Source organism: Cherax quadricarinatus, chromosome 18 (assembly GCF_038502225.1).
Source record: "Cherax quadricarinatus isolate ZL_2023a chromosome 18, ASM3850222v1, whole genome shotgun sequence".
In the NCBI taxonomy this organism is placed as follows: domain Eukaryota; kingdom Metazoa; phylum Arthropoda; class Malacostraca; order Decapoda; family Parastacidae; genus Cherax; species Cherax quadricarinatus.
Window position 1 is genome coordinate 33,199,949 of NC_091309.1, and position 23,868 is coordinate 33,223,816.

The 23,868-nt window shown below is 39.8% G+C and overlaps 1 protein-coding gene across 13 annotated transcripts in view; it reads right to left on the reverse strand.

Annotated features, from left to right (window-relative positions):
* Nucleotides 1-23,868, reverse strand: part of LOC128689486 (GAS2-like protein 3) — a 1,113,234-nt gene that overhangs the window by 41,619 nt on the left and 1,047,747 nt on the right. For 9 of the 13 annotated variants that reach the window (XR_008407186.1, XR_008407185.1, XM_070086395.1 and 6 more), the window contains 2 exons: nt 11,591-11,677; nt 11,273-11,362 (listed from right to left, as the gene is read on the reverse strand). The exons of 3 other annotated variants lie outside the window; for them this stretch is intronic. Coding sequence is in view for 8 of the 10 variants with exons in the window: in XM_070086395.1 (XP_069942496.1) it covers nt 11,273-11,362; nt 11,591-11,677 (177 nt within the window). In the remaining 2 variants the exon portion in view is untranslated. The remainder of the gene's footprint in view (nt 1-11,272; nt 11,363-11,590; nt 11,678-23,868) is intronic. One more of the 13 variants, XM_053777834.1, reaches the window with a different exon arrangement.

Below are 23,868 nucleotides of genomic sequence, written 5' to 3' on the forward strand. Positions count from 1 at the left end.
AGACTTGAAAAACTATAGGCCAATATCCAACTTACACCCTCTCTCTAAAATCTTTGAAAAACTAATTCGTAAGCAAGTATTCCTACCTCATCTCCCACAGCATACTCAACCCCTGTCAGTTTGGGTTCAGGCCTAATAAAAATACAAATGATGCTATTATACACATGCTAGAGCAAATATACACTGCACTCGAGAAAAAAAAAGTCCCATTGGGGATCTTCATTGATTTACGTAAAGCTTTTGATACAGTTGACCATGATTTGCTGCACATAAAATTTTCACCCTTTGGTAAAACGGGGCACTCCCTCAACTACCTAAAGTCGTACCTTAGCAACAGAAGCCAATATGTGTACACAAATGGAGCAAACTCTTCCACACGGCCAATTACAGGTGGTGTCCCACAAGGAAGTGTCCTTTGCCCTCTTCTCTTTCTCGTTTACATAAACGACCTACCAAATACATCACAACTACTGAAACCCACACTATTTGCAGATGACACTCCATACGTCTTCTCTCACACAAGCCCAGTCATACTAGCCAATGCAGTAAATACCGAATTACAGAAAATATCTACCTGGATGATGATTAACAAACTTACTCTCAATATTGACAAAACCTTCGACATTCAGTTTGGGAACAGAACTACAGATTTTCCTCTTAACATAATGATAAACTGATCACCTATCACAAAGCTCAGAGCGAAAATTCTTAGGAATCCACTTTGATAATAGACTCAAATTTTAAACACATGTACAACAAATTTCCAAGAAAATCTCCAAGACATACTATCGAAGATAAGGTACTATGTTCCACAGTCAGCCCTCTTGGCCCTACATCACTCGCTCATTTACCCCTATCTCACCTACGGAATTTGTGCATGGTGCTCAAGAACAACAAATCATCTAAGACTATTAATTACCCAAGAGAAGGCTGTAGTCAGAATGATAAATTCCACTCCAGGCAGCATACTCCACCAATATTCAAAACTCTAAACTTACCGTACAAAACATCCATACTTATTATTGCGCCTACTACATACATAAAACACTAAACTTGGATATAAACCCTCCCCTCAAACTTCTCCTTACCAACCTCAACAGAATACATGACCATAACATAGGGCACAGATCACTCTTTGATGTTCCCTGTGTCCATCTCACACTATGTAAAAACTCAATGCACATAAAAGGCCCAAAAATCTGGAATTCATTACCTGTGAATATAAAAGAAATACTGTCTGTTTATCAATTCAAGACTCTTCTTAAAAACCGCTTACTCACCCACAACTTAATAAATACTGAATAACTGAATCTTATAAATGTATAACCTGTGACCCTATCCAACTATGTTTTTTTTTAATTACATTACCTAATAGAATACTCCATTCTCTTGAATGTACAGTAACTCATCTAATGACCATATGACCTGTTTCTGTACTACAAATTATTGATTTTACTCGATCTGATTCAGTTATACATTATGCTACAAATTTGTATAACTTTAATTCTTCTTATTTGAAATACTCATTTGTACTTCATGTTGTAATTTGTTTACTATAATTTTTACCATTGAATATATCATTGCTTAGTTAACCTTAAGTTAATTTTAAGCCTGCCCATAATGCTTTGCATACAAGGGGCTTTTGGCATGTGCACCCAATCACTGTTTCTTTGTGCAACTATTTTATCATGTCCAAATAAAAAAATAAATAAATAGACCAGGGAAAATTATGGCCTAGTGAAGCGAGTAATATCACAAGTTTTTTTCCTCATTAGAGGATCAGGCCCAAGAATTTTATGATCTGGAAAGGAGTGTGCCAGGTGATGGCTTTGAGGATATGTAGCCAGAAGATGTGAATGAACTATTAAATGATGTTGATGGAAAAAACTGATGAGGGGTTGTTGGAGGATCTGAATGCCTAGATAGAAGGGAGGGAGAAAACAGAAGAGGATGAGAAGAATCGCCCAAACAGATAATTGACAATCCAAGCTCTCCACGAGTGACTGCATGCAACGGGTAAATTTAGATGGTTTCACTTGACCCTTTCAGGGTTTCCAACCTACTAGCAAGGCTTACGCACCAGGGTTGTTGACGTACTAGTACGCCTAAATTCTAGCACCTTCAAATCTAGCAAGAGAAAACTGGTAGGCCAACATATGAAAGAATGCGTCTGTGGTCAGTGTGCACAGTATAAAAAAAATCCTGCAGCACGCAGTGTGTAAGGAGAAAAAAAAAAGTTTGACTGTGGTTTTGGTTTAAAACAGCAACTTTGCACTGTATTTTTGTATGGTATTTATGGTTGTATTCTAGTTTTCCTGGTCTGATTTTGTAGAATGGAAGATATACTACAGAAATTGATGATATTGATTGGTTTCACAATGAAAAGTACCTTGAAATTGAGCTCAAAGTAGCAGAAATGTTCGATTTTTGTCAAAGTTCAAAAGTAAACAAATCATGCCAGGCGTCCAATACACGTCATCTGGTGAATCTGATATTCTTTCACAAGTGTGCTGATATTAGTTATACCATTTTTACACTAATGCAGTAGTCTGCATAACAGTAAATCTTCTATTTTTTGTGAGAATAAAAATTCAAAGTGGAAAGCAAAAGAAATGTAAGAGGGGCATGGGGATGTAACTAATGAACAGAGGAAATGTTATTTTAGTGCCAGGAATGTCTGTCCTGTTTATTCTGGACCCTATTTAGAAATAGGCATTTTTTGAAATTTGTGTGAAATTGTCAGAATTGCTAATTTCTCACCGCTTTATTGGACAGTTGAAATTGGTAAATGGGTGCTTTCTTGTACTCATTCAATAGAAAAAATGAAGTTCTAGCCAAATAATTATTTTTGTCGACTAGTACACTGGAATTGGCCAAAAATAGGGCTCGGTGGGCAAAATCACTGATGCGTAAACATTGTCAAGTCTGCTAACTTCGCAAGAGCATAATTCCGTAAGTTTTCCATCAAATTTCATACTTTTGGTGTCATTATGATCGGGAAAAGATTCTCTATCTTTTCATAAGAAAAAATAATTTTTTTTTTCCGAAAAATTTTCAACCCTGAGAACAAGTTTAAGAGAGGGCCTCTCAACCCTGAAAGGTTTAAAAGGACCCTGAATGGTCTAGAAGCATTTCTGTGGAGCAGACAATGATGCCTTATCAGCTGTATAAACTGCTGGGAAAAACAACAAAGAAGCATGACAGAATTCTTGTGGTGTCCAGTATTTAACAAGTCAACCCCATGTTTTGACCATACTGTACTTTTTTTTTTTTTTTTTTTTTTTTAGAGTTTTGTGGATAAGTCTGTCCATATTTGAAGGGCTTTAAAAGGAGTGAGATGGTTTTAATTAAAAATATATTTTAGTCAAACTCAGGTTAAAAAAAAATTTGAAAATGACTTAATAAAAATGGAGTACTGCAGTAGGCCTACTGGCCCATGCTAGGCAAGTCTTACTCAAATCCAACCTTTTTGACTTGTATATTTGTCCAACCTATTTAAAGCTACCTAAGGTTTATAAAGGTTCAGTGATCAATGACAGATCAGGGCAGGACAGGCAGGACAGACAAAATAATGCTTGCCTTTTTCTCTGCCTACATATCTCCCTTGCCTCTCTCCCTCTCTGCCAATCCCTTTTTGCCTCCTTCTCTTTTCCTCCCCCTTCCCAGCCTCCCTCCCTCCCTCCCTCCCTCCCTGATTACTGAAACTAAAACCTTGGGTAACTTTAAAAATGTGCTGGGCAAATATAAAAGTAGATTTGAGTAAGACCTGCCTAGCATGGGCCAGTAGGTCTACTGCAATAATACTTTATTATATGTTGTGTAAACAAAGTGAGGGAATAAGGCCAGCATGAACTGCTGCATATTATCTAAATTATTGTATATTTAGAGTGAAATGCAGTTACTGAATGCACCAGAGACATAAACTAGTATGTGGTAGGCCTTTATTGTCAGCATTTCAAGCGTTCAAAGGTATTATCCATGAATAGGTCGCCTCTCAACTTTTTGCATGACCCTTTCAGGGTCGATGGGCCCTCTCCCAGACTTATTCTAGGGTCGAAAAATTTTCAAAAAAAAAAAAAAAAAAAAATTTCTTATGAAAAGATAGAGTATTTTTTTTTAAATCTTATAGGCTAAACAAAAAATTTTTACCATCAATACTTACCAAGATATGGAGGCGTGAAGTTGACAGAAAATGACCGGCATATGGCAACATCGCCGACTGCTGGTCACCCAGTTTTAGTTTTTTTTTGGTATTTTCTATAATTTTTTTTTTCAGTAACTTTTATGGCCTGTGAGACCAGTATGAGCACTATTTTGTAAGTTTTTTCTTTGTTTACTACACAATAACTGCACAAACACTGTTGTCACTAAATTGTTGTTTACACACAATATAAAATGTTGTTTATTATTTTTCTATATTTATATACATATATACAGTCATGGGGAATGTTTCTTGATGTTCTGCAGCCTGTGGAAGTCTTTGAAACATGGTGTCATGCACAGTAGTGTTTTACACTCCTCACACATAAAACGAGTGTGTTTGCATTGTTGTGGGCTTTTTTTGTATGTGCACAGATGTAACACCTCTTCCGAGCCTTTTTCTTGAAAGCAGTAGCAGGCAGTTTTATTAGGAAGTGATCACCATGCTTCAGACGAGAAGGTAGTTGTTGATAATATAGTGGGCGGTTTTCTATTGCAGGTGCTGCTCCTTGGTACTTGAATACTATTTGTCTGATGACAGACAAACAAAATTTGCCATATGGTGGTTTGTTTCTGGTCCTCATCTCATACATATTATAAGCATTGAGCATGGAAATGTCCAGAAGATGGAAAAAGAGTTTTATGTACCACTCACAGCTCTTGCAAACAGTCAGCAAACCCAATCTGCATGTCACATTTGTCCACTGAGCACATATTGAAGGTGTAATCAATCACAGCTGCAGGTTTTAGAATGGGTTCATTGCTGTCTCTATGGTGCCTGCCAGTGTTTGTCATTTTGTTAGGGTGAACTGATGACAACAGTGACATCTCGTTTGTCATGCCACCAAAATGCCATGATATCAGTGGCAGCAAACGCCTGCACCTCACCTCTACGAGTGCCAGCGTCAAACCTGGGCATATGTTTACGATTTGCACACACTGTGCCACACGCATCTGTCATGTTCACTCGCAAAAAATCACTGAGTGAGGGGCTTATGTAACCAGTTATCAGTATATAATATACCCCTTACCAAGGTATGGTTCTATCATTGTTCTAACCACATCACCAGAGATGGCCAATAACTTCTTGGTATTTTGCAATGTATAACTTACAGTGTACACAAAACATCCAATACAAGACCACTGTAGCAATCACAAAGCACAAACAACTTTATACCAAAGCATTTCCTCTTGCTTGGTATGTACTGCTTGAGAGCCTTCCTTTGAACAGAATCAAAGACTCGTCAATAACAAGCTTCCTGAAGAGATAAAAATACATATTGAATTTCTCTTTCAGATACACAAACACATTTCTAATCTTATATAACCTGTCATTTCTGTCAGGCCTGGTTTTGTCTGAGAAGTGAAGCGAACGCAGGTGGGAGAGATACATGATTATATACACCTGGAAAATCCTAGAGGGACTAGTACCGAACTTGCACACGAAAATCACTCGCAACGAAAGCAAAAGACTCGGCAGACGATGCAACATCCCCCCAATGAAAAGCAGGGGTGTCACTAGCACGTTAAGAGACAATACAATAAGTGTCAGGGGCCCAAGACTGTTAAACTGCCTCCCAGCATACATAAGGGGGATTACCAATAGACCCCTGGCTGTCTTCAAGTAGGCAATGGACAAGCACCTAAAGTCGGTACCTGACCAGCTGGGCTGTGGCTCATACGTTGGATTGTGCGCATCCAGCAGTAACAGCCTGGTTGATCAGGCTCTGATCCACCAGGAGGCCTGGTCACAGACCGGGCCGCAGGGGCATTGACCCCCGGAACTCTCTCCAGGTAAATACATAATAGCACAAATCGATTCACTCGCATTATATCACAGAAACCTGGGGTTTCAATCAGGCGGTCTGTTGACCAGTATGATTTCACAGTGTGCTTATACACATGTGGCATAAGCATTATTATGGCAAAGAAAAGATGCATCTCAGCCACAGTTGTCTCCTTCCACTGGTGTAGATGTGATTTTGGTGGAAGATTGTGTTTGCCATGGTGTAATCTAAGTAACTGTTGCTTTCCCTGACAATAATTTCCATCGGGGGTTCGTCAAAGAATAATTCAAAACATTCCAGTTCACTGGCATTGTTCCCCAGTGTACAAGATGACCGTATTCCACTTTGGCTTTCATCAAACTAGTGGGGATTTGGAACAAAATTGGCAGCTTCCTGCCAATCCTTGGTGCGGTCTGCTGGTGGGTACAGGACATTGACAGGTGGTTGTGGTTGTGGAGGTTGTGGTTGTGGAGGCTGGTGTGGTGGGTGGGTGTGGGATGGTGGCCTTTGTTGTAGATCAGCTGAGGCAGCGGCGTGGGTGGCAGCATTGCCCACTGCTGGTGCCTCATGGCCGGCACCACCACTCCCACCACCATGCACATTTTCCATCCCAATTGCAACACTGTCATCTTCATTTTCATTGTTTGTTCCTGTTGTACAGCCATGGGATGTACTCAAAGATGTACTCCTTCCCCTTGGAGTAGCATGTGGCACACTACCAGAGCTCATATATTGTCGTATATACTGACGTTTCACTGGAGAATATTCCAATTCACTATCACTACTGGAACTGTTTTCAAGAGCTTGTAGTTCATATTCACTATCATCACCAGTGCTCACATCTGAGTCTGAGATTTGGGAAAATAGGAGTTTCCTCTTTGATTCTGGTAGAACTGAACGTGAACAAGACAGCCCAGCAGCAGAGGTGGAAGGCTGAGGGTCATCTGGGTTTTCCTCACTATTACCGATATTATGGTCATTAGTTTCGGTCACAACCTCATCAAAACGTTGAAACTCATCTTCACTGGCACTTCCATCTGTAATAGAACCATCACTGGGGAACAAGTGTGTCCTAATTCGCCGAGGAGTGAGGAGTTTCTTACCACAAGGCATGGTGAGCAAGGTGTACTAAAATGGCGTTCCCACAATGCGCCACTGGGTCCTAGATATTTTTTTCTACCGCACACACTGACCACACACACCCATTCTCTCACATCTAGGCCTACCAGCCTTTTCCTGTGTGATTTGAAGGCACTAGAATTTATGCGTACTAGTATGTCAATAACCCTGGCACGTAAGCTGTATTAGTACATAGGAAACCCTGGAAGGGTTAAAGATTTGGTCTTAAAACCTTGGACCTACATACAACAGAAAAATTGCAAAAAAAAAAAAAACTTTAAATGATGACACTTTCTCCAAGTGGCATGCACTTGTGTTGCCATAAAATGACCAGAAACATTCTTCAGAACTATATACAGTGGAACCTCAGTTTTTGTGATTAATCTGTTCAAAAAAGTCTGATGAAAACCAAAGCAATATTTCCCACAAATAACGTAAATCCAATTAATACGTTCCAGACACCCAAAAATATTAAGAAAAAAATAAATTTTATAGGGAATAACTATAGTTTTACATACAGAAAACAATGAGAAATAAATATAAATGACTAATGAAATAAATAAATGAACATTTAACATCACTTTTACCTTTATTGAAAACTCTTGTTGGCGTATGGAAGATGGCGAGGAGGGGAGAGGGAGGAGAAGTTATTGTTTGGAAGGGGAATCCCCATCCATAAGGAATTCAGGTATCAAGGCCCTATTTGGGGTTACTTCCTTTCTTTGTCTTTTACTGGTACTAGGACCAGATTGAGTCACTGGACCCCTGTCTCGCAAAAAATCTGTCCAGAGAGGTCTGTTTCTGGCATGTCTTTAAGATTTGCCAAAAATGGGACAAGGCATTGTCATTGAACATGTTACAGACACGGCTTGCAACAGCTATGTTAGGGTGATATTTCTCCACAGAACTTTGCAACTCGTTCCACTTTGCACATATGTTCTTAATCACTGAAGAAGGCATATTCTCCTCTCTCTTCCCCCTCCTCTGAAGCAATTTCCTCAGCTGTGGTCTGCTGCTGTTCCAGTTGAAGGTCTTTGCAGCTCTTCAGTGGTTAGGTCTTCCCTGTGATTGTTCACCAACTCTTCCACATCCTGGCCACTCACATTCAACCCATGGACTTCCCCAAAGACACAGTAGATTCCACAACAGGCGTAGGGTTGTCAGGGTCAGCCTCAAACCCTTCAAAATCCTCCTCGAGGATGCCTTGTGTGGGCGCTTGATTCCGGGAAATGAGTGGCCGAGTCACGTGGGCAGGCGAATGAGTTTGGTACAGACCATTTTCAACTGTACGAAAATAGTGGATGTACGAAAACTGGGACAAAACTTAGACGAGAAAAGTCTAAAACCGAATCGTATGAAAACCGAAGTTTGATGGTATCTCCTTTAGTAATAAATGGATTTCATTTTACTCTTATGACACTTAATAAAAAATTATTGCAGAGTTTATAAGAATTTTTCTTTTTTTTTTAAACTGCCAATTCTGGGAAGCACATTAGTTTTAGATCTCTTGGTAACTTAGGGTAAAGGTACAGTAATAAAGATATTATATTCTTTTAAGCTTACAATATTGTGCCCATTTTCTCTGAATGGACATGATGCCCATTTTCTTTGGAAAGATTACAATGTATTAAACTGCATCATAAACCAGCTTCTCCTGGATGACTGAAGGTTTTGTTTGGTGGTGATAGATGGTGTTGGGTGGTAATAGTTCTGGTAGGTTGTGGAGGTGGTAGCAGCTACAACACAGAATATTACTGGTTGTAAGTAGGTGGTGGTAGATGGTGGTAGGTGGTGATAGTGCTGATAGGTGATGTTAGATGATGGTGTTAGGTTAAGCAATCACATCTACAGTGTAAAGCATCAAGAACTGTACTTTTTGACGAAATAAATGCCTGAAAAAATTTGTATGAATTGTCAGTGTACTGTACCTAACCCTATTGTTCACATACATACATCATTTGTTACAATGCCCAATTTTACATGGTGCTGATTTCAGGATAACTACCATGTTATTACTATAATTTTTTATCTTTACATGTTTTGGGATTTTGAACCCAGTTAAAACTCTAGAATGGCTATTAGACAGGATAGTGCTGTGCTTGGTCGGATAAAAAGATAGAAAATTCTGACAGTATTATGCAGAGTTAGTATATAATGTAGTGCAAAATGTGGTCACAAGATCATATTACTGTACCTGTTCTGCATTTTATGTATCACCTATGCATGATATAAAAGAAAGAAATGAGCTTTCTATGTTGACGTAGTATTGAAGAATAATGTACCTGAAGCAACTCCAACTCAGACTTCTTTCAATCAGTCAATCAAGTTTATTCGCTATAAAGATTACAATGCGGGGTTTACAGGTTTTGGATATTGTGTGGTTTACAGGTTATAAAATGCTAATTACAGTGGGGGCTGCTAGAACACCTAGCATGGCTAGGCATTTCGGGCAGACTTTGATTAATTCTTAACCCTAAATTATTACAGATTATGGAGTAAGTTGGTATTAAGGCTAAGTGACTACATTATAGTTTGCGAGTTTAGCAATGTGAATGCTTTTGTTTTTGCACAATACACAGGTTCTCTATTGGAGTATCACAGGCAAACTTATGACTAGTTGGGATTCATTATTTTATGATTAAGATTCGTATTTTTGTGTTTATAGTCAAATCGGTGAGTGAGTGTAAGTGTGAACAGGTAGTTTTCATGTAGTTAGTTGTCAGGGTGTATCAGGGAGATAAGATGTTGTCTAATGGCAGTTTTGAAAGTGATGAATGTGTCTGCAGTTCTAGAGCTTTCAGGTAGGGTGTTGCAGATTTTAGGCGCTTTGACATACATTGAATTTTTGTAAAGGTTTAGTCGGACACGGGGAATGTCATAGAGATGTTTGTGTCAGGTGTTATGCCTGTGGGTCCTGTCACAACTATCAAGAAAGCATTTTAGGTCAAGGTTAATATTGGAATTTAAGGTCCTGTAGATGTAGATTGCACAGTAGTAAGTGTGGATGTTCTGAACGGGGAGTAAGTTTAAATCTATGAATAGTGGAGGGGTGTGTTGCCAGGGATGGGATTTAGTGATTATTCTTACTGCGGCTTTTTGTTGGGTTATTATGAGCTTTAGGTGTGTTGCTGCAGTTGATCCCCAAGCATAAATAGCATAGGTGAGGTATGGATAAATGAGTGGATGGTATAGTACGAGAAGGGCAGTTTGCAGCACGTAGTATTGTATCTTGGAGAGATCCCAACTGTTTTGGATACTTTTTTTTGTGTTGGATATGGGTGCTGAAATTCAGGTTGTTGCTGAGGTATAGGCCTAGGAATTTGCCCTCATTATGTCTGGCAATTAGAGTGTTGTCGATCTTAATGTTAAGTTGCACAACACCTGCTCTGCTACCAAACAAAATATAGTAGGTTTTGTCAGTGTTAAGTGTAAGTTTATTGGCTGTCATCCAAGTTGATATTTTGAGCAGCTCCTCGTTAACTTGCAACCATTGCAGAGCTGTTAAAAGGACATTACTCTAAATCAAAATTAGACAGAATTACAGATCATGAAAAGTATTGTGGAATAAGTGCACTACATGATTGGTTTAGCACTTCCCCATGTATATGTGGAGAAGTGCTAAACTGATTGGGATCAGATAACTTGGTTTGAGCCAAGGAAGTGAAGGGTAGTTCTAATTCTTTGAAGAGCCCTTCAACAGACTGAAGGTGCACTCCCTTCATGAAACAAGCAAGGAATTTAGTAAATTAAATGCTTATCTTAAGAAGGCATTATAACCATGTAAATAAGTATGTAAATCAAGAGACTGACATAAGTGATTAAATGTAGTAGTGACAAGAAACTGTGACACAGCTGAAATGGAAGAATTGAGAGAAGATGAATGTATGTTAGAGTAAGTAGTACAGGTAATCTGTATAGCTTGGTATTATGTGTGTGTTGGGTATGGTTAATCTGTTTAAAAAAATAGTAGTGTAGTGAAAATGGCAGAAACATACAAGTTCTTCAGTACTATTTGAAAAATTATATCCATCAGAAAAATGAAATAATACTTCATAACAAAGGTCATTTAAGATGCTATGAAGATGTATGTTATTTTATATCACCACTTACATAGTGATGACAGTTTTTCAATGAGGGGAGGGGGTAAACAGTACAGTAACAATTACATGAGTGACACGAAGCACGTGGAAGTTCCCAGGTGGTGTCTTGCATGGTTGGAGCTTCGCTACAAACTCATCCACTGTATGGCAGTGTTTCTGTACAATGGCATCAACAAAAGCAACAATAGTGTAGACATATAACAGGATTTTGTCTGTGTATTTTTTAATTCTAGTATTGTAAATTTAAGAGACATGAAATACTTAGTTGCATTAAGTTCATTATATAAACGTTCAGAGTAAGAAATGCTATTCAACTGCTCTCTTATGATTCAGAACAAGTATTGTAATGTACAGTACAACAAAATAAGAAAGTAAATGGTTTACATCTGAGCAAGAAGAATGTGACTTGTTCGATGGTCGTTTGCTCAGTCGACTCGTCTGTGCAAACGTCGTCTGTGGTAAACAATTTTGCTGCAGAGCACAGAAATAAATGTGATTTGAATAAAGAAATATAAAAAAAGCAAATTAAAAATTAACAAAATAATGCTACAAATAAGACAAATACAAAACATGCAAACAATGCACATCAGTATTATAAAAATTACTACAATAGGACATCTTGTCATACAAGGTTAAACTACAGTATACATACAGATGTTATAAAAGGTTAAAGCACACGCTGAGTAAGATAGTCATGCACTACTATTGCTACAGAATACTTTTCCAGAAAATCTTACTTCTTATTTTTGGTATAATGTGCATTCAACATTTTATGAGTGTTAATGTTTATGAAACCCATGTTACATACAGAAATTAGTGTTATATGCAGTGTCATCCTAATAAACATTGAAATTGTTATTTTGACTGTTTTATCAGTTTCTAAGCTCATCCTAAGTGCTTATAGAACATGTGTAGTTTTTCAACCTCAGTGACTTCTTTTTCCAGCTAAATCTTAATATTTCTTCTGTTCCACATGACTGAATATGAAATGGTTAAAAATAAGTTGACAGGATGACTTTGTTTAAAGGAATATGCCAGAAAACTCAGAATTTGTTAATTTTCACTGTGGTAATTTTGCTTAATTGTAATTGTATTTTAAAATGATTCCCTAACATTTTTATAATTTGTGATATATGTATATAATACTTTGTATAAGACAATTTATTAGAAATATAGTACAGTACTGTGTACACACATTTTCATTGTGTTGAATAAAAAAATTGCAGTTCTCTGGCAGGTAGACATACTGCAGTGTTCCATACAGTCATTACTCACATTTAAGATTTATTGTAGCTCAAAATTTGAAAAATCATGTAGAATTCATTATAACATAGGATATATATACATGTACAGGTGCTCCTTGACTTATGATGGGGTTACATTCTGACAAACCCATCGTCAGTAGAATATCAATATGATAGGTTAAATAAGTAAATAAATAACTAATTTTCTCTGAATAAGTAAATAAACAAGAACATAATTGAATACCAGTATTGAAAAGTAAAAAGAAAAAGTTGTGGACTTGCAGCCTTCATGCTGGGTAATTATCTTAAGTTTCATCTCCAAAGTATAATTGCTTTTGCACCATCACAGTCAAAGTACCTTAAGTCGAACCATTGTAAATCAAGTAGCACCTGCACTCGACTCAAGCTCAAGGCTCTGACCCATTTTTTATATCTAAACCCTCTATTAACCCGTAAATGGTCCAAGCATATATGTGCTTTTTTACAACTAGTGCCCCAAATGTATATAAACATTTTATTTTTCCTGCCTTCAATTATGGCACGATTGGCCTGAGATGCCTTTTCAGCATAGAATGGATCATAACACTGTGTGCACTGTATTAAAAAAATCTGGGACCACTTAGTACCTTGTGGGAGCGCCAGCTAGAGCAAACAGCGCGGCAAACACCTGGGATTCACTGATTTTGTGTAGTATTAACTCTCCCATTTTAAGAGGAAAGTGATGTTGACCCCCAAGTTTAGTGGCTTTGAGGTGGATGTGGTCATAAGTGGTCGAGGAAATATCAAAAAACCTTGATAATAACCCATGTGCAACATTTGTGCAAAACCCTTTCAGAATGTCTTCTAACCTATACCCTAAGTAAAGAGAAACAATTCTGGAACATAATACTTGTTCAGCAGACTGGCTGATTGGCTGGCTGTCTGGCCAGCTGCGTGGCTGGTCGGATGCTGGCGGCCTAGCTCCGTTTGTCTGTGTGTCTGTCTATCTGTGTCTATCTGTCTCTGTCTCTCACAGGTACATATAAATACAAGTATACATAGTGTAAATTACCTAGGATAACCCAAAAAATCCAAAGTGCTATTCTCTGCTTGAAGATATGAGTAAATGTGATGATGCAGTCTTGTGGCTCTCTCTGAGACAGAGCTAGATGGATAGACAGGGAGCTTGACAGACAGACGAATAGACAGACATGTTTGCGTACCAGTGGAACAAACCGAGGGCTGATGCTCATCAAGTGTCACCTCTAATCTTATAAAGTCTTATCACTGCACCCTCGTGGTTGCTCATCAAATGTGAGCTGTTATCTAATGTTATCATGTCACTGTCAGGGGTGGACTGAGGCTTGTTTTTATGCTTCAAGGGAACTTATTATTATCTCCTCTTCTCCTGCTGCTGCTCCTCCTCCTCCTCCTCTTTCTCCTCCTCCTTCTCTTTCTCCTCCTCTTCCTCTTTCTCCTCCTCCTCCTCCTCCTTCTTCTTCTCCTCCTTCTCCTTCTTCTTCTCCTCCTTCTTCTCCTCCTTCTTCTTCTCCTCCTTCTTCTCCTCCTTCTTCTTCTCCTTCTCCTTCTTCTCCTTCTTCTCCTTCTCCTCCTTCTCCTCCTCCTTCTTCTCCTTCTTCTCCTCCTCCTCCTCCTCCTCCTCCTCCTCCTCCTCCTCCCTCCCTCCTCCCTCCTCCCTCCCTCCTCCCTCCTCCCTCCCTCCTCCCTCCTCCCTCCTCCCTCCTCCCTCCTCCCTCCTCTGCCTCCTCCTCCCTCCTCTGCCTCCCTCCTCCTCCTCCCTCCTCTGCCTCCCTCCTCCTCCTCCCATCTCCTCCTCCCTTCTCCTCCTCCCTCCTCCCTCCTCCCTCCTCCTCCCTCCTCCTCCTCCTCCCTCCTCCATCCTCCTCCTCCCTCCTCCTCCTCCCTCCTCCTCCTCCCTCCTCCCTCCTCCTCCCCCCTCCTCCTCCCTCCTCCTCCTGCTCCCTCCTCCTCCCTCCTCCTCCCTCCTCCTCCTCCCCCCTCCTCTTCCTCCCTCCTCCTCCTCCCTCCTCCTCCTGCCTCCTCCCTCCTCCTCCTCCCTCCTCCTCCTCCTCCTCCTCCTCCTCCTCCTCCTCCTCCTCTTCTTCTTCTTCCTTTTCTTTACTTCCCCATATCCAAAACATTGCTGGGACCTATAAACACTGTATATATTCCAAGACAACAGTAAATGGCCAAGGCAGGTGTATATGTCCCCCTGTCATTGTGTTTGTGACAATTTGAGAACAATTTCAGTGCCTAATACTAGTGTCAGAACAAAGATTGGTTATGAAATTACAAGAACTGCAATAACTTGTAATTACCAGAACATAAAAATAATATAAAATAATTTGAAAAATATAAAAAAAGTTATATCGGCAACACTTCTGCAAGTGGCAGGACTTGATGTTGCTGTCATGTGAGCATCTAGCGCCAACTTCTCTGCCTCATATCTCTGTAAGTACTGACCCTAATTTTTGTTTTAGCCTATAACACTTAGAATAATGTGCTCTTTATTTTCCTTAAAAACGATATATATATATATATATATATATATATATATATATATATATATATATATATATATATATATATATATATATATATATATATATATATATATATATATATATATATATTATGCAATAAGATCACAGTAAACAGGTGATTTCAGAATATGCAAAACAACCACTCTGAAAGAATAGAGAAATTCCAAGCGCTTTCGTGACTACTCACATTATCAAGGAACTATCGTGAGTAGTCACGAAAGCGCTTGGAATTTCTCTATTCTTTCAGAGTGGTTGTTGTGCATATATATATATATATATATATATATATATATATATATATATATATATATATATATATATATATATATATATATATATATATATATATATATATATATATATATATATATATAAATAAATAAAACAAGGGGTATAAGTCTGTTGAGTGTACCTGTTAAAGTTTATGGTAGTTATTATTGAAAGAATTAAGAGTAAGACAGAGAATAGGATCGCAGATGAACAAGGAGGCTTTAGGAAAGGTAGGGGGTGTGTGGACCAGGTGTTTACAGTGAAACATGTAAGTGAACAGTATTTAGATAAGGCTAAAGAGGTCTTTGTGGCATTTATGGATTTGGAAAAGGTGTATGACAGGGTGGATAGGGGGGGCAATGTGGCAGGTGTATGTTGTAGGAGGTAGGTTACTGAAAGCAGTGAAGAGTTTTTACGAGGATAGCGAGGCTCAAGTTAGAGTATGTAGGAAAGAGGGAAATTATTTCCCAGTAAAAGTAGGCCTTAGACAAGGATGTGTGATGTCACCGTGGTTGTTTAATATATTTATAGATGGGGTTGTAAGAGAAGTAAATGCGAGGGTCTTGTCAAGAGGCGTGGAGTTAAAAGATAAAGAATCGCACACAAAGTGGGAGTTGTCACAGTTGCTCTTTGCTGATGACACCGTGCTCTTGGGAGATTCTGAAGAGAAGTTGCAGAGATTGGTGGATGAATTTGGTAGGGTGTGCAAAAGAAGAAAATTAAATGTGAATACAGGAAAGATTAAGGTTATGAGGATAACAAAAAGATTAGGTGATGAAAGATTGCATATCAGATTGGAGGGAGAGAGTATGGAGGAGGTGAATGTATTCAGTTATTTGGGAGTGGACGTGTCAGCGGATGGGTCTATGAAAGATGAGGTGAATCATAGAATTGATGAGGGGAAAAGGGTAAGTGGTGCACTTAGGAGTCTGTGGAGACAAAGAACTTTGTCCTTGGGGGCAAAGAGGGGAATGTATGAGAGTATAGTTTTACCAACGCTCTTATATGGGTGTGAAGCATGGGTGATGAATGTTGCAGCGAGGAGAAGGCTGGAGGCAGTGGAGATGTCATGTCTGAGGGCAATGTGTGGTGTGAATATAATGCAGAGAATTCGTAGTTTGGAAGTTAGGAGGAGGGGCGGGATTACCAAAACTGTTGTTCAGAGGGCTGAGGAAGGGTTGTTGAGGTGGTTCTGACATGTAGAGAGAATGGAGTGAAACAGTGACTTCAAGAGTGCATCAGTCTGTAGTGGAAGGAAGGCGGGGTAGGGGTCGGCCTAGGAAAGGTTGTAGGGAGGGGGTAAAGGAGGTTTTGTGTGCAAGGAGTTTGGACTTCCAGCAGGCATGCGTAAGCGTCTTTGATAGGAGTGAATGGAGACAAATAGTTTTTAATACTTGACATGCTGTTGGAGTGTGAGCAAAGTAACATTTATGAAGGGGTTCAGGGAAACCGGCAGGCCGGACTTGAGTCCTGGAGATGGAAAGTACAGTGCCTGCACTCTGAAGGAGGGGTGGTAATGTTGCAGTTTAAAAACTATAGTGTAAAGCACCCTTCTGGCAAGACAGTGAGGGAGTGAATGATGGTGAAAGTTTTTCTTTTTCAGGCCACCCTGCCTTGGTGGGAATCGGCCAGTGTGATAATAAAAAAATATATATATATGTATGTATGCATATACACACACACACACACACACACACACACACACACACACACACACACACACACACACACACACACACACACACACACACACACACACACACACACACACACACACGCACCTACCTACCTACCTACCATCTGACTTAAGACCTGCTCGACATACGACGACTCGACTTACGACCATGTTTTTTATGCCAAATTTCTGGGAAATAAACAAGTGTTTGTGTTGTACACAGTGTTTATCCTAAACCTTACAGTATAAAATACAGTACTAACAGCATAAAAAGTAAAGTAAAACATGAAATACCAAAATAAAACAAAGTCATTACAAAAAATGCAATGTTGATATTCAGTAGTAAAGTTCGACTTACGTCCATTTCGACTTAGGACCGGTTTCTCGGAACCAAACTCGGTCGTAAGTCAGATGGTAGGTGTATATATATATACACAGGTACCATCCGACTTAAGACTGAGTTCGGTTCCGAGAAACCGGTCCTAAGTCGAAATGGACGTAAGTCGAACTTTACTACTGAATATCAACATTGCATTTTTTGTAATGACTTTGTTTTATTTTGGTATTTCATGTTTTACTTTACTTTTTATGCTGTTAGTACTGTATTTTATACTGTAAGATTTAAGATAAACACTGTGTACAACACAAACAGTTGTTTATTTCCCAGAAATTTGGCATAGAAAACAAGGTCTTAAGTCGAATGGTCGTATGTCGAGCAGGTCGTAAGTCGGATGGCAGGTGTTTATACGTTTGGACCGTTTATGGGTTAACTTCATTATCTTGTATATATATTATTTATAATTATTATTGTAACCATGAACAAGTGGTATTTAATCAATAACAACACTGCTACTAGCCGAGTACTCAAACCCACGTCATTTTAGCCCGCCTCATGGAGAGAGTGGGGGTTAGAGCGTCAGGAATTTTCTCTCTCCGTGAGGCGGGCTAAAACGACATGGGTTTGAGTCCTCAGTTAGTCGCAGTGTTGTTATTGATATACTGTATATGCAATAAAATGACAGTAAACAGGTGATATCACAAGATAGGAAGATAGGGAGGAGGAGAGAGGAAGTTGGGGTTAATGTTTGGAAGGAGAATCCCCCTCTCTGAGGACTTCAGATATCAAAGCCCTCTCTGGGGTTACTTCCCTTCTCTGTCTTCTAATGCCACTAGAACCAGCTTGAGAGTCACTGGGGCCCTTTCTCACAAAATAACTATCTACAGTCCTCTGTTTTAGCACCTCTAAGATTTCCCTAAAATGGGATATGGTTTTGTCACTGAACTTGTTGCAAAGATGGCTTGTTTCAGCTTGCTCAGGGTGGTACTTCTGCACAAACATATGGACATCATTCCAATTGGCATAAATCTCCTTAATCTTTGAAGAAGGCACCTCATCCACTCCCTCTTCCTCCTCCTCTAAACCAAGGTCCTCAGCTGTGGTCTGATAATGTTTCAGATGAAGCTCTTCCAGCTCTTCAGTGGTTAGCTCTTCTTGTGGTCCTCCTCCAACTCTTCCACATCCTTGCCGCTCGTCTCCAGCCCCAGGGTGTTCCCCAGTGCCACAATAGAGTTCACAACAGGCAGAGGGTCAGGGACAGGGTCAGGGTCAGCCTTCAACCCTTCAAAATCCCTCTTTTGGACACAATCTGACCACAGTTGTCTCCAGGCAGAGTTCAAAGTCCTGGAAGTCACTCCCTCCCTAGCCTTACCTATGAGGCTAGAACCTATGGTCGACTTGTTTTTCCCATACATCCTGGCAAGCTCAACAAGTCTCACACCACTCTCATACTTCTGTATTATTTCCTTCTTCACATCTATGGTGTTTCTCACTTTCTTTACCACAGGGGTACCACTAGCAAGTTTCTTTGGGCCCATGGTAGCTTATTTTACAGTCCCACAAGTACTAAACACAATGAAATAATCGTAAAATGTTTGAATGAGAGCGCAGGTTAGCGTTCAATCAAGCATCAACAAAACCAGACTGGCTCACGGCGCCTGCGTGGGGATATGGACAGAGCAGGCTGCCAGACAGGTCCGGTACCCGGTGGTTCGAAAATAGGGGCGAGTTCGATAATAGGGACAAAGTTGATCGAAAAAAGCGTTCAATTTTCGAAGAGTTCGATAAGTGATACATTCGAAATTTGAGGTTCCACTATATATATACACCTACCATCCGACTTACGACCTGCTCGACATACGACCATTCGACTTGCGACCGTGTTTTCTATGCCAAATTTTTGGGAAATAAACAACTGTTTGTGTTGTACACAGTGTTTAATCTAAACCTTACAGTATAAAATGCAGTACTAACAGCATAGAAAGTGAAGTAAAAAATGAAATACCAAAATAAAAAATAGTCATTACAAAAATGTGATTTTGATATTCAGTAGTAAGGTTCATCTTACGTCCATTTCGATTTACGACCGGTTTGTCGGATCCGAACTCAGTCGTAAGTCAGATGGTACCTGTATACGTTTGGACTATTAAGGGGTTAAATAAGAATAATGTATTTATAAATAAGAAATATTGTATAAAAACATAAGAGAATGTCAAGAAAACTGGAGATCAGACGACTTGGGCTAATGGATTTGCTGGCGGAGGTGGAGGGTGGAAAAGATAGGCAGAGGAGATTGGAGGAGTTCATTTTGTTTCATGCTTTTTGGGTCGTTTTCGTTTTTCATAAACTCTCTTGCTTAATCACTTAACTTGCTACACTCTTAATGCTACACTTTATTGCTGAATTTAATTGGTACAATTTTTTTTTCAATTCATTTTCACTGATTTTTGCCTTTTTTACCACACTTTCCACACTTTCATCTGAAAGGCATTTCAATAAAAGCCTTCCCAAGGAGGTTTATTTCATTCTCCCTTTCAGAATGTTTCAGAAATGAGTTAGGCAAGTATCATTAAATAGCATCGACACATGACCAGTTGCAGCTTTTTCTGGGTGTTTCCTTTCAATAAACTCTGAAAGTCTCTCCCAGATTCCCAACATTTCCTTTATCTCGCTTGTAGAGATAACCTCCTCCACATTCGGCTCCTCTGCGGTACCAGTTTTTTGCAAAACCTCCGTGTGCTGCTGTGTTTATAGTTCCCTAACCCATAAACGGTTCAAATGTATATATACGTTCTTACCACTAGTACTCCAAACATATACGTTTTATTTCTCCTGCCTCCAAATTTGGCACGATGGGCCTGAGATGCCTGGTCAGCATAGAATGTGTCTTAACACTCGGTGTGCACCATATTAAAAAAATATGGGACCACTTAGTACCTTGTGGGAGCTCCAGTTATATTGAGCACCAGCTAGAGCATACAGTGAGGCAATCACCAAGGATTCACTGATGCAATGTCGTGTTAACACTACCCTTTTAACCCTTTCAGGGTCCAAGGCCAAAATCTGAAGTCACGCACCAGTGTCCAAGAAATTTTGAAAAAAAAAAAAATTATTTTTTCTTACAGAATTAAAGAGCATATTTTTGTGAAGGTAATAAAACAAAAAAAATTAGAATCTGATCAGTACTTACCGAGATACAGTGCCAAGAAGTTTGTAGAAAATGATGTGGTGGCGGCAACATCGACGAATTCCACATACGCGTATTATATTATTTTGTTGTTTTAGTTGTTTTTTCTTTTCTTTTCCAATTTTTTTCTATTCCTACTAACATTTGGGGCCTGAGAGACCAATACTGTATATAATTTATATATATAAACTCACTGTATTGAACACAATAACCGCACTAAAGTTATTATCATATTATTGTTTACCACTGTTGTTTATTACAATAAACATGCACAAATATTGTATAATACTAATGTTCTATCATATATTTACATATTTACAATCACTGAACATGGTTTTAGAACTGCTGGAGCTTGTGGAACTCCTTGAAACAAGGCACCATGCACAGAGGCACCTTACATTCCTCACACATAAACCGAGTGTCTTTGCGTCTTTGTTGCCGTCATTTTGTTTGTGCACAGACAATGCATCTCTTCTGAGCAAATTTCTTTTGAGTTGAAGGAAGCTGTATTATGAAATGATCACCTTCTCTTCTCAAACGCTTGGGTATATTGTGATGAATTCGAGGACCATGTTGTATTGCAGGTGTTGTTACCTGGTACTTCATTATGAGTTGTCTGACAACAGACAAACAAAATTCACCATACGGTGGTCTGTTACCAGTCTTTATTTGGTACATATTATATGCATTCAGCATTGAAATGTCCATGAGATGGAAGAAAAGTTTCATGTACCACTTGTAACTCTTACGAACACAGTCAACAAAACCAATCTGCATGTCACACTTGTCAACCAAGCGCATGTTTTGTGTATAATCAATCACTGTCACTGGTTTTCGAATACGTTCATTAGTCACTCGATCAACTTTGCCACTGTCTTGCATTTCATTACGGTGAATGGTTGTCAACAATGTGACATCTCGTTTGTCATGCCACCGTAATGCCATGATGTCATTGGCAGTAAACACCTGCACGTCATCACCACGAACACCTGCGTTGAGCCTGGGCATATGTTTACGATTAGAACGCACTGTGCCACACACATCTGTCTTGTTCACTCGCATGAAATCACTGAGTAATGGGCTTGTGTACCAGTTATCGGTATATAATGTATGGCCCTTACCAAGATAAGGTGCCATCATGTTTCTCACTACGTCACCTGATATACCCAATAACATCTTGGTATCTTTCAATGTTTTACTACCCGTGTATACAACAATATCCAACACCAGGCCACTGTCACAATCACAGAGTACAAACAATTTTATACCAAAGCGGTTCCTCTTGCTCGGTATATACTGCTTGAATGACAGTCTACCTTTGAACAAAATCAAAGACTCGTCAATTACAAGATTCTTGAATGGATAAAAGTATATCCTGAACTTTTGTTTGAGATACATGAAAACATTTCTAATCTTGTATAACCTGTCACTTCTGTCAGGCCTGGTTTTGTCAGAGAAGTGCAACATACGTAACAGTAAGATAAACCTGTTCACTGGTATTATTTCACTGAAGGATGGGGTACAAATTAGCCGATCTGTGGACCAGTATGCTTTTATATTATGCTTATAGACGTGAGGCATAAGCATTATTGTTGCAAAAAGCAAATACATTTCTGCAACAGTCGTCTCTTTCCACCTGTGTAGTCTTGACTGTGGTGATAAGATCGTATTTGCCATGGTGTACTGAAAATACTTATTACTTTCCCTGACAATAGTTTCCATCAATGGCTGGTCAAAGAATAATTCAAAGAATTCCAGTTCATTGGCCGTGGTTCCAAGGGGACAGGTAGGTAGAATTCCACTTTGCGAGTCATCAAAGTGGTGAGGGCTGGGAACAAAATTGGGATTTTGCTGCCAATCCCAGATACGGTTTGCTGGTGGATACTGGACATCATAGGCTGGTTGTACGGGTGGTTGTGGCGGGCTGGTGGGTGACGCTCCGCTTTGTCCTTGAACTGACGAGTCAGCAGCGTGGGTTCCCGCGTGGCACAGCGAGTCACGCATGGCGGTGCCACTACCACCACCAGCCCCACTAACACCATCCACTGATATCTGTGGCCCATCCATGCCAAGTGTAGCCACATCATCCTCACTATCACTACCTAAAACGGGTGTAGGGCCACGGGATGTACTACGGGATGTACTCCGTCCCCTGGGCACAGCATAGGGTACACTACCCGAGCGCATGCGGCGGCGAACATACCGACGCTTCACTGGTGAATATGTTTCCTCACTATCACTACTCGAACGATCGTCGAGCGCAATAAAATCACAATCCACGTCAGAATCATCGTCATTACTGAAGTCAGAGGCCAGGCCACGGGAAAATATTAGTTTTCTCTTACGTTTAGGAACACCCGACCGTGAGTCACGAGTGCCCACACCAGAGGTAGAAGGTCGAGGATCGTCGGGGTTTTCTGCACTATTATCGATATCCTGGCCATTATTTTCGGTCACTAACTTATCAAAGCCGTAGAATTCGTCTTCATTTCCACTTCCATCAGTGTCAGAACTATCAGACAGGAAGAGGAGAGTCCCAATTTTCCGGGGAGTGAGAGCTGACTTGCGACGAGACATGGTGAACAAGGGTGACTGAGCCGGCGTTCCCACAATGCTATGCAGGCGCCTAGATTTTTTGTTTACGGCGCACACCCACGGCGCAGACCCGTTCTCTCATATGTAGGCCTATGAGTGCTTTCACGCTAAATTTGACGGCGCTAGAATTTTGGCGTAGATCTACGGTTTGGACACTCACCGACCAGCCGTAGATCTATGGGACGGACCCTGAAAGGGTTAAGAGGAAAGTGATGTTAACCCCAAGTTTAGGATCTGTCTATCTGTCTATTTCTGTCGGCCTATCTCTATCTCTTTCTGTGTCTCACAGGTACACTTAAATACAATTATACATAGGATGTGTGATGTCACCGTGGTTGTTTAATATATTTATAAATGGGGTTGTAAGAGAAGTAAATGCGAGGGTCTTGGCAAGAGGCATGGAGTTAAAAGATAAAGAATCACACATAAAGTGGGAGTTGTCACAGTTGCTCTTTTGCTGATGACTGTGCTCTTTGGAGATTCTGAAGAGAAGTTGCAGAGATTGGTGGATGAATTTGGTAGGGTATGCAAAAGAAGAAAATTAAAAGTGAATACAGGAAAGAGTAAGGTTATGAGAATAACAAAAAGATTAGGTGATGAAAGATTGGATATAAGATTGGAGGGAGAGGGTATGGAGGAGGTGAATGTATTCAGATATTTGGGAGTGGACGTGTCAGCGGATGGGTCTAAGAAAGATGAGGTGAATCATAGAATTGATGAGGGGAAAAGGGTGAGTGGTGCACTTAGGAGTCTGTGGAGACAAAGAACTTTGTCCTTGGAGGCAAAGAGGGGAATGTATGAGAGTATAGTT